Below are 14,390 nucleotides of genomic sequence, written 5' to 3' on the forward strand. Positions count from 1 at the left end.
AAAACTCAGTGAATTTATAAGTTATAACACATATCTTAGAATTCTTTATCCTTGAGTAAAGCAAAGAACTTAACAAAAAAAATGTTTTGTCTCAGTTGCAGTGGTGATTTATTACAAACTTTCAGATCTTGGATCTAAAGCATCTTTTTCAGGCCAGCCACTTCCTCCCGAGTGAGGCCTCGGTAAAAATAACTTTATACTGTGGTGTCCAAGTGTGGCTGCGGGGTGTATTGCTCAAGATAGAGTTGTCATTTGTTTTTAATTTTTGAGTGAAGTAATTACAGATTTATACAAAAGCTACAAAAATAATACAGATAATCCCATTCTCCTTGACCCAGATCCCTGCATTTAATCACATTTGCTTTAGTCCTATCAGTGTATCTGTATGCCAGAACTGTCCTTTGAAGTGAAATCATAAATGCTGAGATTTCCTTACTCTTTCAAATGAGCATTTTTTATTGTTGCTCATTATTTTTGTATGGCTAGCATAAAAATAACATTTAATCATAAACTGAATTATTTTTATTGACTACATTCCTCCATTGTCTTAAATATTATCTGAACATTAACATTCGGCAGTGATTAAAGAGACCAGATTCCTGTTCCTAACGAGCTTTGGGTTTTGTGGCAGTTAAATGTGTGGATCAGAAGCTCGTACCAGGGACTTAGGCTAGAAATAGACATTTGGAATCCTTTGTCGTGAATGGCAGCTAAAGAAGCTGTGGGCGTGTATGAGATGGTCTGTACAGACAGTAAGAAAAGAAGAGGGCCCGGCAGCCGTGGGGAATACCAACATTCAGAGGTCAGACAAAAATGAAAGGAAACAGAAGGGGCAGGAAGAAAACCAGGGCAGTGTGGTGGTTTTTGCTGAGGAGACCATGACCCCTGTGTTTTCCAAGTCAGTGGATATGTTTCATTCTTCATTGTGGGATGAAAATCATTTTAATGAAGCTCATTTCACAAGGTTAGACATTTAGTATTTACTGGCCTCTTTTTGTCCCAATTAGGAAATTATAATTAGAACATTTGCTCTTAGAAATTCTTTGGTTAATTATGTAGATTATTTACAAGACTGGCTGTTGTATAATTAGAACATTTTTAAACTCTAGGGATTCTTTTTTTTTCTAATGCTGTCATCATTGATTTGTAAGCTATATGGAGGGAAGAACAATGTTTTTAGTCAAGATTGGTTTGTTTTGCTTTCTAGTACAAACTGCCTATACACACAGAGATCAGCTGGAAAGCAGATGGCAAACTCATGGCTCTTGGCAATGAAGATGGGTATGTGTTTGTTTCTTTAAAAAAAACTGTAACTGCCCATGTATTTGATCGCAAGCTGGCTGATGCCATCTGTATTGTTAGTTGGGGAGCCCAGTTGTATTTGATGTTCTGATTTATCCTTGAAATCTGTGAATGATCCAGGAGCTCTCTGCATCTTTGAAAATCACAAAATAAGTTGGATATTTTCCTTCGAAAGAGTGCTTGACTGCTCTGTTTGGCTGTCTTGTGCTTCACAAAATGCTCATCTCCTGCACTGAACTGCCCAAATCTCATTTTTTTTAAAGTAAGCATAGGCACAAGTCCTCTTCAGGCCCCACCATGCCCTTCCCACGTTGTTCATAGTAACATAGTCCTGATTCAGCCATTGGTTCATTAGTTCTTCTTTTAACTTCTCCCTAGCACTGTTTATTACAAGAGCCTGATAAACACTTTCCAGAGATTTGGGGCATTTTATAAAGCTGAAAATATTTGTTTGAGAGACATTTTGTACCTGGTTCTTTGTAAGAGAGTGTTACCTTTTCAGTGATAGATAGGGTTATCCTATTCCCTTTCACCTTCCTTGACTGACGGAATGAAGCAGATACCTGTTTGCATCGACTAAATTGATTATCTACCTTTCTTGTCTTGGTGTGTTTCTTATTTCAGATCAATAGAAGTATTTCAGGTTCCCAACTTGAAGCTGATCTGCACCATCCAGCAGCATCACAAGCTTGTGAATACCATTAGCTGGCACCATGAGCATGGCAGCCAGCCAGAGCTGAGCTATCTGATGGCCTCCGGGTCCAACAATGCAGTCATTTACGTGCACAACCTGAAGACCGTCATGGGTAACTTTGGTTTCTTCCATACACGGGGTGCAAGCATAGGTTTAGCTACTTTCCATTCCAGTCTCTATACCTTTTTACTTTGTTTTTGCTATTAAAATAAATGGTATTCTTTTTTTTTCTGTTTTCAAAAGTAATATATTCATCTTATTTAAAATAAGAATTTCAAATATGACAGAAATGGTAACTGAGAAAATAAAGTACTTCCCATAATCTAATCCCTTGATAATAACCAGTGTTATCATTTTGTTGCGTATTTTCTTCAGATTTTTTTGGGGGGGGGAGGTACGTGCCCCTAGCGGGAACTGAACCCAGGACTCCCAGGTCCGCAGGCCGATGCTCCAACCGCTGAGCCAAACTGGCCAGGGCATCTTCAGATTTTTCAAAGAATGGTTATTGCCAAGTGATTCTCCAAAAAGACTGTTCCAATTTATACCCTTTTCCTATAGTGTTTGAGTATTTTACACACACAAGACACATCCCATTCACATGGTCGACCGCAGCCAGTTCTCACAGTCCTGTGAGGTAGTTTCTGTTATCCTCATCTTCCCCTTGTCTTTTAGAGAGTAATCCCGAATCTCCAGTGACCATTACAGAGCCCTACCGGACACTCTCAGGGCACACAGCCAAGATTACCAGTCTGGCATGGAGCCCACACCATGACGGCAGGCTGGTATCTGCTTCCTATGACGGTACAGCTCAGGTACCACTGCGTCTCCGACTCCGGGTTCTTCGCTGTGTGCTCCAGCTTAAACTCTCCTCTTTTCCCCAGCTGTGTGTGTGTCCCCCCCTCACTGTTGTCTTGTACAGAAAGGGATTGTCTGAGTTCTGGGCCCTTGACAGTCTAAGACTGGGTGGTTTTTGTTTTTTGGGTTTTTTCACTTAGATGAAAAGGAAAGTATTAATAGGAACTAGCTAAATTCTAATAATTTTTAAGATTTTATTCTGACTTATGACTGTCAGTATAATGAACTTATAAATTGATGCTAAAGTACTTATTGCTGTTCACAGAAATGATGGCTAATAAATCATAAAAACATTCTTTAATAGTAAATAGGTAAGTCAGAAATCTCCACATTCTAAAAAATAACGATGAGCCCTGGCCAATTTGGCTCAGTGGTTGGAGCTTGGCCTACGGACCAGAGAGTCCCAGGTTCAGTTCCCGCCAGGGGCACATACCAAAAAAATAAAAATAAAAAATAATGATGAGCTCCCAAGCCAGAACTGTGAGGGAGAAGCTTTGGCTGTCAGAGCCAGAGCAGACCTTAGGAACTGGAGGGCGCATGTCTGTGGTGACGTCTGCCCCAGAGAGGACTTGTAATGGCGCTGTCTGCACGGAGCTGCCAGCCGGGAAGGGCTGCCCCTGTGAAATGGGGACTGGTGTGATTCAAGAAACAGCTGGACACTGATCAGTTGCCCAGGTACTTGGGGACAAAAGAATCACCTATGAGAAATCAGAACCCTAATTATGCACCACATGTGTGGGGTGGGCAGGGTTGGACTTCTCTTCACAAATAACATGCATACTACTTCAGGGTAGTGAAAGCCACAGGCCACCACTTCAAGCTCACTCAGAATCACCCCCGCAGGAAACAGCACTCTCTGAAACTGAACTCTTAAAATTACAAATCACAGAGGAAATCAGTGTGTAAGATTTTTTGAAAATGTTTAATTTATCCCCTAGAACAGTAGAAAAACCAGAAATGATCTGTTCTGTCGCATGGGTTTTGGTTTTAGGTGTGGGATACTCTCCAAGAAGAGCCCTTGTGTAATTTCCGAGGGCATCGAGGTCGACTGCTTTGCGTGGCGTGGTCCCCCTTGGATCCAGACTGCATCTACTCCGGGGCAGATGACTTCTGTGTGTACAAATGGCTCCCTTCCATGCAGGAACACTCCCGGCCTCCTCAAGGTCAGTCAGAGCCTGGAGCCCAGAAATGCTTGCCTACTTCCGTCTCCCTTCCTCAGTGACCGAGTTGATCAGGGTCGAGCAAGGGACAGATTCGTGCAGAGCAGCTGCAATAGTGCAGCGGGGGGTCGGAGCCTGTGCACGGAGGGCAGCCAGGAGGGGCCTGAGCACAACACCCAAACAGTAATGAGCAGACCTGGCACCCAGGTCTTGATTTCTTACTACCATTCTCTGTTAAAGGGGCTTCTTGGAGAAATGGCCAATTCCAGGTTGGGACAGGAAAAATACAAGATGAGCCTAGAACATCAAAACTCATCAAAGTATTAAAGAGTGAATATACTTTATTGCATTAAATTATACCTCAATAGCCCTGGCCGGTTTGATTCAGCGGTTAGAGCGTCGGCCTGCGGTCCTGAGAGACCCGGGTTCGGTTCCCGCTAAGGGCGCGTACCTCGGTTGCAGTTTGTCCCCGGCTCTGGTCGGTTGTGCGGGTGGCAGCCACTCGATGTGTTCCTTTCACATCGATGTTTCTCTCTCTCTCTCTCTGTTCCTCTCTCTCCCTCCCACTCTACCTGAACAAAAAATGGAAAAATGTCCTCGGGTGAGGATAAAAAAAAAAAAAAAAAAAATTATACCTCAATAAAGGTGACTTTAAAAAAGCAAAATAAAAACTTTGGAACTAAAAAAAATAAGTAACAATAATGGAATAAAATATAAAATAAGAATTCATAAGTCCATACTGATAAAAATAAATAATGTCTAAATAAGTGGGGAGAAGCAAAAGCTCTTCTTTACATTAGAATGCCAACAAATAAATGTAGGCTGAATGATGGATTTTAAAAATTACCATTCAGCAATCATCATAGTCACAATTTTAGTCGAGAAACATCAATGGATACTAAAACTAATGGATGCAAATGCTTAGTAATTACAAAAGAAAAATGATGTCTCAGGGAGAAACCTGCAAGTCACCCCCTTAACCAACTGATCAGAGTAAACAACCAAATAATGAGAACATGGAAATCACATGCTCTGTCTACCTCACGGATTGCCGGGAGATGGACACAGTCCCACTTCTGTGAATTCCAGCTGGAAGTGCCCTCAACCTAGTCGTGAAAATCATCCAGCAGGCCCAGACTGGGGGAGCTTGGACAGGATAATGCCCCTGTAATCTTCAAAGTCATGAAATCAGGGGAAAACCAAGCCTGTTCCGGGCCGTGTGTGGTTCCTTTTGCTGTAAGAGACATTTTGGTAAAACTGGTGAAATGTGAATGAAGTGTGTGGAGTAGACAGAGTAACGTTATCAGTGTTTATTTCCTGATTTGAATAGTTGTGCCGTGATAATGTAGGAGAATGTCCACATTTGTAGGATACACACTAAAGTATTCAGGGGTAATTGGGCATGGTATTTATGATTTAATGAAATCCCAAATGGGTTGGGTTGGGTTGGGTTTGGTTTGGTTAACATTTGTATAATGTAACTAAAAATCCATTGTGAAGGAAGGGACAGGGTAAGAATGCTATCCAAAATGAGTAACGAGAGTTTGGAGATTATCTCCTAGAGTGCTCTTAACCAACAATGTATATTTTAGTCTATCCTTTATTTTTAAATTACGTTTCCTACCCAGCTGGTGTGGCTCAGCGGATTGAGCATCGTCCCATGGACTGAGAGGTCCCGGATTCCATTCCCAGTCAAGGCACATGCCCGGGTTCAGGGCTTGATCCCCAGTGGAGGGCGTGCAGCAGGCAGCCAATCAGTGTTTCTCCCTCACTTCGATGTTTCTCTCTCTCTCCCCCTTCCTCTCTCTCTAAAAAAAATCAATAAAAACAAATAAAATTACAATTTCTATAGGCAAGAAAAGTATTGAATTAGAGAAAAAAAGGCTCTCTCAACCTAAGCCAAAGCCCAAAAAGAAGAAAAAGCTCACGTCGAGAACGTCCGTAAAACAGGAATTGTGTGATGGGAACGAAGAGGAGAGCGTAAGGGAGAGCTCGGGGCCTACTGAGAATGGCAGCGTGTCCGACCAGGAGGGAGAGGAGGAAGCCCGGCAGCCAGAGTTGCCTTGTGTCGCCTCCGTAGGTATGTGCCTGAGTCTCATGTCACTAACTGTAAAAACTAAGGCAGGTCCTTGTTCAGTGTGAACCTTCTCTGCCTCTGACCTACCAGCTTTCCCAACTCCTTAACGTAGGTGGTGTTTTTGGTGCCTTTGGAAACTAGGTTAGGTTTTGAAGTGTTAAAGGGGAGTTCGTGGATAATTGGGATAGAAATAGTGAAGTTCTGTAGAGAAACTTCTTATCAGCCTGGTCAGGTTATGCTGTGGACAAAGCAGAGCTAGGGAGTACACACATAGAAACTTACCTGGGAAAGTTCTCAAATTCTCACCCACATTTACTGAAAGAAACCACTGTCCCTTACACGTCTGACCTAGAAGCTACCACCACTCGGGACCTGCAAGTTTTCACCCTTCCTACTTAGGTTTGTCCCTGGGTGTTTTTCCTAAAACAACTCATGAATGATGATTAAGTTATTTCAGTCTGTTAAGCTATAGTGACAGTTCCCAGATTTCTTACAAAATTATTTTTTAGGGTTCCACCACTAATTTCTAATGAAGCAGTCTATTCCTAGTTTGTAAGGGAGAAATGTCAAAATGTCAATAGATATAATTTTAGCACTTTAATTGCTTTATATATTTTCCTTAAAGCTCTGGTGCCTGTTACATGTTAAAATTAATGACTCAATAGCAAACAATATAAATCAAAGCAGTGACTTATGTTTAACTCTCAAACAGTATTTTGATATGATAGAATTAAAGTGGCCAAAATAACCCTGGTGGTTTGCTCAGTGGTTAGAGCATTGGCCTGCGGTCCAGAGAGACCCAGGTTCGGTTCCCGCTGAGGGCATGTATCTCGGTTGCAGTTTGTCCCTGGCACTGGTTGGGTCATGCAGGTGACAGCCACCCGATGTGTCCCTTTCATGTTGACATTTCTCTCTCTCTCTCTCTCCCTCCCACTCTGAACAAAATTGGAAAAATGTCCTCGGGTGAGGATTAAAAAAAACCAAAAAGCGCCCTGGCCAGTTTGGCTCAGCGGTTAGAGCGTCGGCCTGCGGTCCGGAGAGACCCGGGTTCGGTTCCCGCTGGGGGCACGTACTTCGGTTGCAGTTTGTCCCTGGCCCTGGTTGGTCGTGCGGGTGGCAGCCACTCGATGTGTCCCTTCACGTCGATGTTTCTCTCTCTCTCTCCCTTCCTCTCTCTCCCTCCCACTCTATCTGTACAAAAAATGGAAAAATATCCTCGGATGAGGATTAAAAAAAAAAGCAAAAAGCTTAATGGATTTATTTCTTAGGTTCACCAAAATACCTTTTTATCGCAAATGGCTGCACAAGAAACCCCTGTAGATCAACAGCTTGTTTCATTTTATTTTTTAAGTTCATGGTTTTGATAGGTTGTGACTCCATATCACGTACCCTCAATCTTTTCTAGTAGTAAAGTTGTTCCTTGTTTGAGTAATTAAATGTGCAATTAGTACTTTGTCATATAAATTGGTAAAATGTTCTTTGTCCCCTGAGCAAAGTTTGGGGACTCCTGGGCCAATGGTATAAAGTTGTGGAGGCTAGAAGCTCAAAACTTTCCCTTCGAGCAATTCGTCAAAGTTCTAAGCAATAAACTTACAACCCTGGAACAGTTTGTGAGGTGAGAAGGGGAGACCACGCATGTTTCCTTTCCAACGTATTTTATCTCCTATGTTGGGTAACAGATAAAACTGCACCGTTAGGCCTGGTATAGTTCTTACTTTTAAAAAAGAATTAAATTCTGCATTGTTCTTACTCAAATTTATTTTTCTTTTTCTCCTATGATGTAGTTTCTAGAGAACCAGTTATCTGCCCTCCAGCTTCCTTAGGCTTAGAAAAGCCAAAAGTCATTGTTAATAATAAAGTCACTGTACTGAAAAAGGAGCCACCTAAAGACAAGCCAGGTTGGTGTATAATAATTCAGGTAATTTGTTAAAGCATCCTCAAATGTTACATACAACTGAAAACTCAAAAGTGTGTGGGTTTTTTGTTCATTTGTTTTAAGTTTTAAATATTTGTGTTTTGATTATATCTCAATTTTGGGTCATGCTTATTTATTTATTTTAAATTATTTTTAGAGAGAAAAAAGGGGGGAGAGAGAGAGAGAAACATTGATGTGAGAAAGAAACATAGATAGGTTGCCTCCTGCACAGCCTCAACCGGGGATCGAACCCACAAGCTGGGTATGTGTCCTGACCGGGAATTGAACCTGCCATCTTTTGGTGCACAGGACAATGCTCCAAGCAATGAGCCACACCGGCCAGGGCCGGTCATACTTTTTTAAACATTTTTTACTACTTGAAGTGTAATTTTGCAGTTGTTGCTATTGCTTCATGAGTGTGAACAGGGTAATAATGTTTGTGTGTGTTGTGAACATTGCCTTGAGCTAATCAAATTGGAAAGTGTCTTTATAATAGTAGGGACTTTCTGTGCTTAGCAGTATTCCTTCAGTAGGTTGCATTCACACCATGGGTATTCAGTTTGTGTCTCTGATCAGCTGTTCTTCAGACAGTCTTTACTTCTGTTACATTTCAGAGGCCTTAGTCAAGAAGCGAAAAGCCCGTTCCATGCTTCCACTGAGTACAAGCCTGGACCACAGGTCCAAAGAGGAGCTTTATCAGGACTGTTTGGTACTAGCAACTGCAAAACACTTCAAAGGTACAAAAACACTTCCTTGGCCCATCCGTAGTCTTCTGGGAGCTGGCATATAAGAGGTGCTTGTTTATTTGTTGAATGAATGCACAGACAAATGTCCTGAATCGTTTGATTCTCTGCATTCTTTTCCATCCTTCTCTCTCCCACACCCCACTGCCAAGCTCCCTTTCCTGACCCCCAACCCTAACCCTAACTTCTGTCAGCACTCTCCAGTGCCTTTGGTGTGAAATGCTCTGCTTTTATGTTGTAAATCAAGTTGTTACCAGCCATCTGTGTTCTGTAATTGGTATAATAGCTTAAATATCTCAGCATGAATCAACAGTATCTTCATCTAGAAACAAAATTATTTGCTTATTGGAAATATACCACAATATGGCAGTTCCTTTAAAAAAAATTAATGGAAGATTTTATTTACAGAAAGTTTTTTGGTTTTAATTTTCCCAGCCTTCATCTAATGCCTATTTTGATATCGTAGCAATTATATATTTTTAACTTTGACTTTTACATGTTGAAATGGGATGCAAATGATAAAATGAAAGTCAAGCAGTATAAAAAGAAAGTAAATTTCCCTCCCACCCCTAACACCCACTCCCCTTCATTTCTCCCCAAGGCCAGATTATTATCAGTTTCTTATCTCCCTCTAGAGATGTTTTATGCTCTTATTATATATATAGCTTTCTTTCTGGAACTTTGTGATGACTTCTTATAGCTTACACAATTTACCATGTAGTTTTACATTATTTTCCTTATTGGAAAATTACTCACTGACTTTTTAAAAAACAGAATAAATACTGGATCCCTTGTGGTGGATCTCAGTAAACATTCAGGACATTTCTTTACTTGTTAGTTTTCTTGGTTTTTGGTTTTTACTGCATTTAAATACATATTAAATTTGGAGTTGGCTTTTTACATTCCTCCCCGACTCCACAAGTCTTTTTTTGACCAAACTATAAGCTAAATTGTTTCATTGGATTGGCCCAAGCTAAGCTTAACACCTGGAAATATTTTCCTATTTTGGTGCCTTTGTAACCAGCAGAGGTCTCATTTAGGATAAATGAGGGCATAGGACTCTTTCTCAGGGTCTGAAATTGGTATTCTAGGCATTAGACAGAAAACAGTACCTGTGTAATCACGTCGTCTGATCTTTTTATTTTTTATTTATTTTTTGTCTTTTGAATTAGCAGAGCTAAATGAGGATGTGTCTGCCGATCTTGAGGAAAGATTTCACCTGGGGCTGTTCACAGACAGGGCTACTCTGTACAGAATGATGGAAGTTGAAGGTGAGGCACGTCCGGTCAACGTGGTCCCCTCCAGCTGTGTGCTTCCCCAATGCTTGCACATTCCTCTCTTATGGCTGCCGCCCTGGGGCCTTGTAATGGCTACTTTTACATGTCAACTAAGTAGGTTTGGATACTCACAGACCCTTGCCTCTGTCATAGGACCCTAGACACACAGTGGTCACTCTGAGTGACTGAGTGAAAGTGAGTGGGTGGACAGGTGACTTCTCCATCAGCGAGTGACTATGTGTTCTAGGATTCTGTTCCTCTCTTTTATCTTGCCTTTGTGTAGAAGTTAATGTAAACGGATGTTTCTGATCACCTTCCAAACATGCTCTCTCCTCCAAATAGGAAAGGGTCACTTGGAGAATGGCCACCCTGAGTTATATCACCAGCTTATGCTTTGGAAAGGCGATCTGAAAGGTGTTCTCCAGACTGCAGCGGAAAGAGGGGAACTAACAGACAATCTCGTGGCTATGGCACCAGTTGGTATGTTCTTTTCAACAAAAACTATGATCTCTGGGATGCCCACTCATGATGGACAGAGTCTTGAAGGACATTTTAGCCACGTCTAATAAATGTAAAATGCACATCCCCCTTGACTCGGCCATTCTAATTGTGGGAATTTAACTCTACTCACATGTGCAAAATAACATGTATTCATAGACGATTGTTGCAGCATTATTTGTAATAGCAAAAGATCACAACAGCCTCTGTGTGTGTCAGTGAGAGACTGGTTACGTCTATACAGTAGAAACTCCTACAGATACCAAAAAAATGAGGCAGCTCTGTGCATCCTAATATGGATGGAACTCCAGAGTAGTGAGTGAAAAGAAGCAAGGTAGATGCACAACTGAATGTTTAATACTCTGTCATTGATACTTATACATGTGTGGTTGTGTATTCAGACTCTAATTCCAAAGGTTTCAAATGGAACTAGTAACAACGATTATCTCTAGGGAAAGGAATTTGGACAATATGAGTGGGAGGTGCTAGGATAACAAAGAAACCTTTTACGCCATGCCCAGTTTTTTAGCTTTTTATTCACATTACACACACGCACACACACACAGTCAGTGAGTGTATCATGGACTTCGCAAACTGAATACACCCTTGTAACCAGCACCCATATCAAGAACCATAACATTACCAGCACCCTTCTCTCGTGCTCCATTTCTGTCAGTATCCACACACCCCAACCAGGGTAACCCCTATCCTGACTTCCACACTTTTTGTACTTTTTAATTTTGTATGTATTACATAATCAAAGAAACAATTTTATGTTTCAAAATGTGGGTGTGGGGAGGGGTAGGTGAAGCAAATGATCTATGGTGGCAACTGAATTCTAAATTTTCTGCTTAGTAGAGTGACTAAAAGGCATTTTCAACCCAAATGTACATATGTGTATGCTTTTTTTTTTCTTAAACGTCTTATTTACCCACCTTTCCCCCCCCCCCCCTCAAGCTGGCTACCATGTGTGGCTGTGGGCTGTGGAAGCTTTCGCCAAACAGCTGTGTTTTCAGGACCAGTACGTCAAGGCTGCCTCTCACCTACTTTCTGTCCACAAGGTGTATGAAGCTGTGGAGCTGCTCAAGTCAAACCACTTCTATAGGTCTGTATAACCCTACAGTTGAACAGGAGTTGGACATAATGTGAAATTAATCTGCTTAACAGCTCTAGCGTAAAACCTTTATAGTGATTAAACCTGTGAAACATACAGAAATATATGTGCACTGGCTTAACAAACATCACTCAACCCCACCTATACCTAACAAATACTAACTTTTATCAGTAGGTGCCACTGATCCTTTTTTAAACTTTACTTCTGTGAACTTCTTTACGGTGTGTGTTACTTTAACACAAATAGAGGAGACAGCATAAGATCAATGAAGGCTTAGTGAATTATTAAAAGAGGAACTCCCTTCCTAAGCTCCACATATGAAGAGAGAATCTCCCAGCCACCCCAGAAGCTCTCCATATGCCCCAGTTATTTGGGTTTTCGTTTTTTGTTGTTGTTTTTATAAGTATAATGTTCTAGATTTACTTGTATTGTTTTTCCCTAATTCTGTCCTCTTCCCTTCTCTGGAAGTAACCAGTCTGCTGAGATTGGTATAAATCCTTCCTGTTCGAGTTATTATTCTTTCACTGCATTGCAGTCACGGGCTGCCTAACAGCGGGGGGAGCATTCTGAGAAACGCGTCACTAGGCAGTTTCATCGTGTGTGAACATCATGAGTGCATGCACACACACCCGGACGGTGTAGCCTACTACACGTCGACTGAGGGCTGGTAGAAAGAGCCTACTGCCCCCGGGCTACAAAGTGTATAGCGTGTTACTATACAAAACACGAGATTAAATCACGCACAAGAGAACAGAGTGCAATCAAGACACGGCAAGCACCAGGTGTCTGAGGCCTCTGCACGTGTAACACAGCATACTGTTTTATAATAAACGTTTTGTGTAAGTAGAAAGAGAAAGAGTACACTTTAAAGCAATAACAAAAAGTATAGTAAAGACATAAACCAATAGCATAGTCATTTGTTATCATTAAGTATTGTGTGTTGTATGTGATGTATACAGTCGTCGCCACTTCGTGCTTCAGCTTTCGCGAAGTGGAAGGATTTGAAACACCGTGATAGAGTGAGCCGCGGAAGTCGAAGCGCGAAGTGGCAGCGGACGACTGCGTAGTAAATAAAGAATCCTTCTTCGTGGAAATTCATTTATCCCAGTAGAGTCTGGAACTGATTAATCCATAAAAAAGGGCCGACTGTGTGCTATACTTTTATTTATTTGTTTGTTTGTTTTTTAATCCTCACCCGAGGACATTTTTCCATATTTTGTTCACATAGAGTGAGAGGGAGGGAGAGAGAGAGAGAGAGAAACATCGACGTGAAAGGGACACATCAAGTGGCTGCCACCCAACCAGGACCGGGGACAAACTGCAACCGAGATACGTGCCCTTGGCGGAAACCGAACCTTGGTCTCTCCAGACCGCAGGCCGACGCTCTAACCGCTGAGCTGAACCACCCAGGGCTGTATGCTATACCTTTATACAACTGGCAGTGCAGTGGGTTTACAACAGCATCATCACAAACATGAGTAAAGCATTGTACTATGACTTTATAATGGCTATAGTGTCACTAGGCAATAGGAATATTTCAGCTCCATTATAATCTTTGAGGCCACTATCGTTTATGCAGTTCACCATTGACTGAAACCTCATTTAAGAGGTGCAAGACTGTACATGATTAAGTACCAACAAACAAAAGGAGCAAAATATTTCTTATAGCCAGCATACAGTTGGATTTTGTTTTTTATCCAGTCTGATAATCTCTTCCTTTTAATTGGAATGTTTAGCCACTTACATTTAATGTAAATATTAGTATGATTGATTTAAATCCACCATCTTGCTATTTATCCCATCTGTTATTTGTTCATTTCTTCTTTTCCTGCTTTATTTTGGATCAACTGAGTATTGTTGTCTTTTTTGAATCTCTAATAGTGGCTTATTAGCTACACCCCTTTGTTGTTTTTTCATGGTTACCCGAGGGTTTAGGATGAGCTTTTTTCATTGATCACAGTTTACCTTCAGATAATATTGTACCACTTCTTGTATACATCATATTTCTTTCCTCCCTCCTATCCTTTCTGCTGTTGGAAAAGTTTTTATATTTAAAAATTTTTTATAATCACCCACATACTTATTTCCAGCACTTTTCATTCTCCTATGTAGATCTGAGTTTCCAGCTGCCATCAATTCCTTCTTCACCTGAAGAACTACAACAGTTTTCCGTAGTGTGGTTTTGCTGGTGACAAATTGCATCAACAGTTTTTGTCTTTCAGTACTTCAAAGCTGTCGTTCTGGTTTCTCTTGGCTTGTGTTGGTTTTGACTTGACTCCACTGCATTTATTTATTTATTTTTTTAATTTATTGGGGTAACATTGGTTGATAATATATAAATTTCAATCGTAAAACTTTATAATGAAGGCCCACTGTGTACTCTAGTTTCTTGCCATCGCCTTAGGTTTGGCACACGTTGCCCCCTTCACCCTCCCCTTGTCTTTGTTACATGGGAACTGTGTCTTTTTCTCTGCTTTTAACACTTTCTCCATCACTGATTTTCAGACATTTGATATGGTGGCTTTGGTGAGACTTTGTGTTTATCCTCTTTTTGTCTTCCTTTGGAACGCTGAACTCTGTTTAGGCAAGCAGTAAAGTTGCTTGTGGACCAGCTTGATCTTTTCATGGCTTGTTCTGAAGCTTTCTTGGGACAGGTTAGAGAAATCCATAATCTGGAATTAGTTTGCCCTCCTACCTTCTCGTGTCTGTACTGAATGCCTTGTATGGTCAACACATCAGAGCTTACATGTCTGGC

The 14,390-nt window shown here is 41.2% G+C and overlaps 1 protein-coding gene across 1 annotated transcript in view; it reads left to right on the forward strand.

The window, feature by feature from the left end:
* GEMIN5 (gem nuclear organelle associated protein 5) overlaps nt 1–14,390 on the forward strand; it is a 42,259-nt gene that overhangs the window by 16,910 nt on the left and 10,959 nt on the right. Inside the window, exons 12-21 of the mRNA XM_036240966.1 lie at nt 1,208–1,281; nt 1,927–2,108; nt 2,669–2,808; nt 3,843–4,014; nt 5,864–6,091; nt 7,873–7,986; nt 8,618–8,740; nt 9,922–10,017; nt 10,366–10,503; nt 11,479–11,626. Coding sequence (XP_036096859.1) covers nt 1,208–1,281; nt 1,927–2,108; nt 2,669–2,808; nt 3,843–4,014; nt 5,864–6,091; nt 7,873–7,986; nt 8,618–8,740; nt 9,922–10,017; nt 10,366–10,503; nt 11,479–11,626 — 1,415 coding nt within the window. The remainder of the gene's footprint in view (nt 1–1,207; nt 1,282–1,926; nt 2,109–2,668; nt 2,809–3,842; nt 4,015–5,863; nt 6,092–7,872; nt 7,987–8,617; nt 8,741–9,921; nt 10,018–10,365; nt 10,504–11,478; nt 11,627–14,390) is intronic.

This window comes from Molossus molossus, unplaced genomic scaffold, assembly GCF_014108415.1.
Source record: "Molossus molossus isolate mMolMol1 unplaced genomic scaffold, mMolMol1.p scaffold_m16_p_4, whole genome shotgun sequence".
Classification (NCBI taxonomy): Eukaryota; Metazoa; Chordata; class Mammalia; order Chiroptera; family Molossidae; genus Molossus; species Molossus molossus.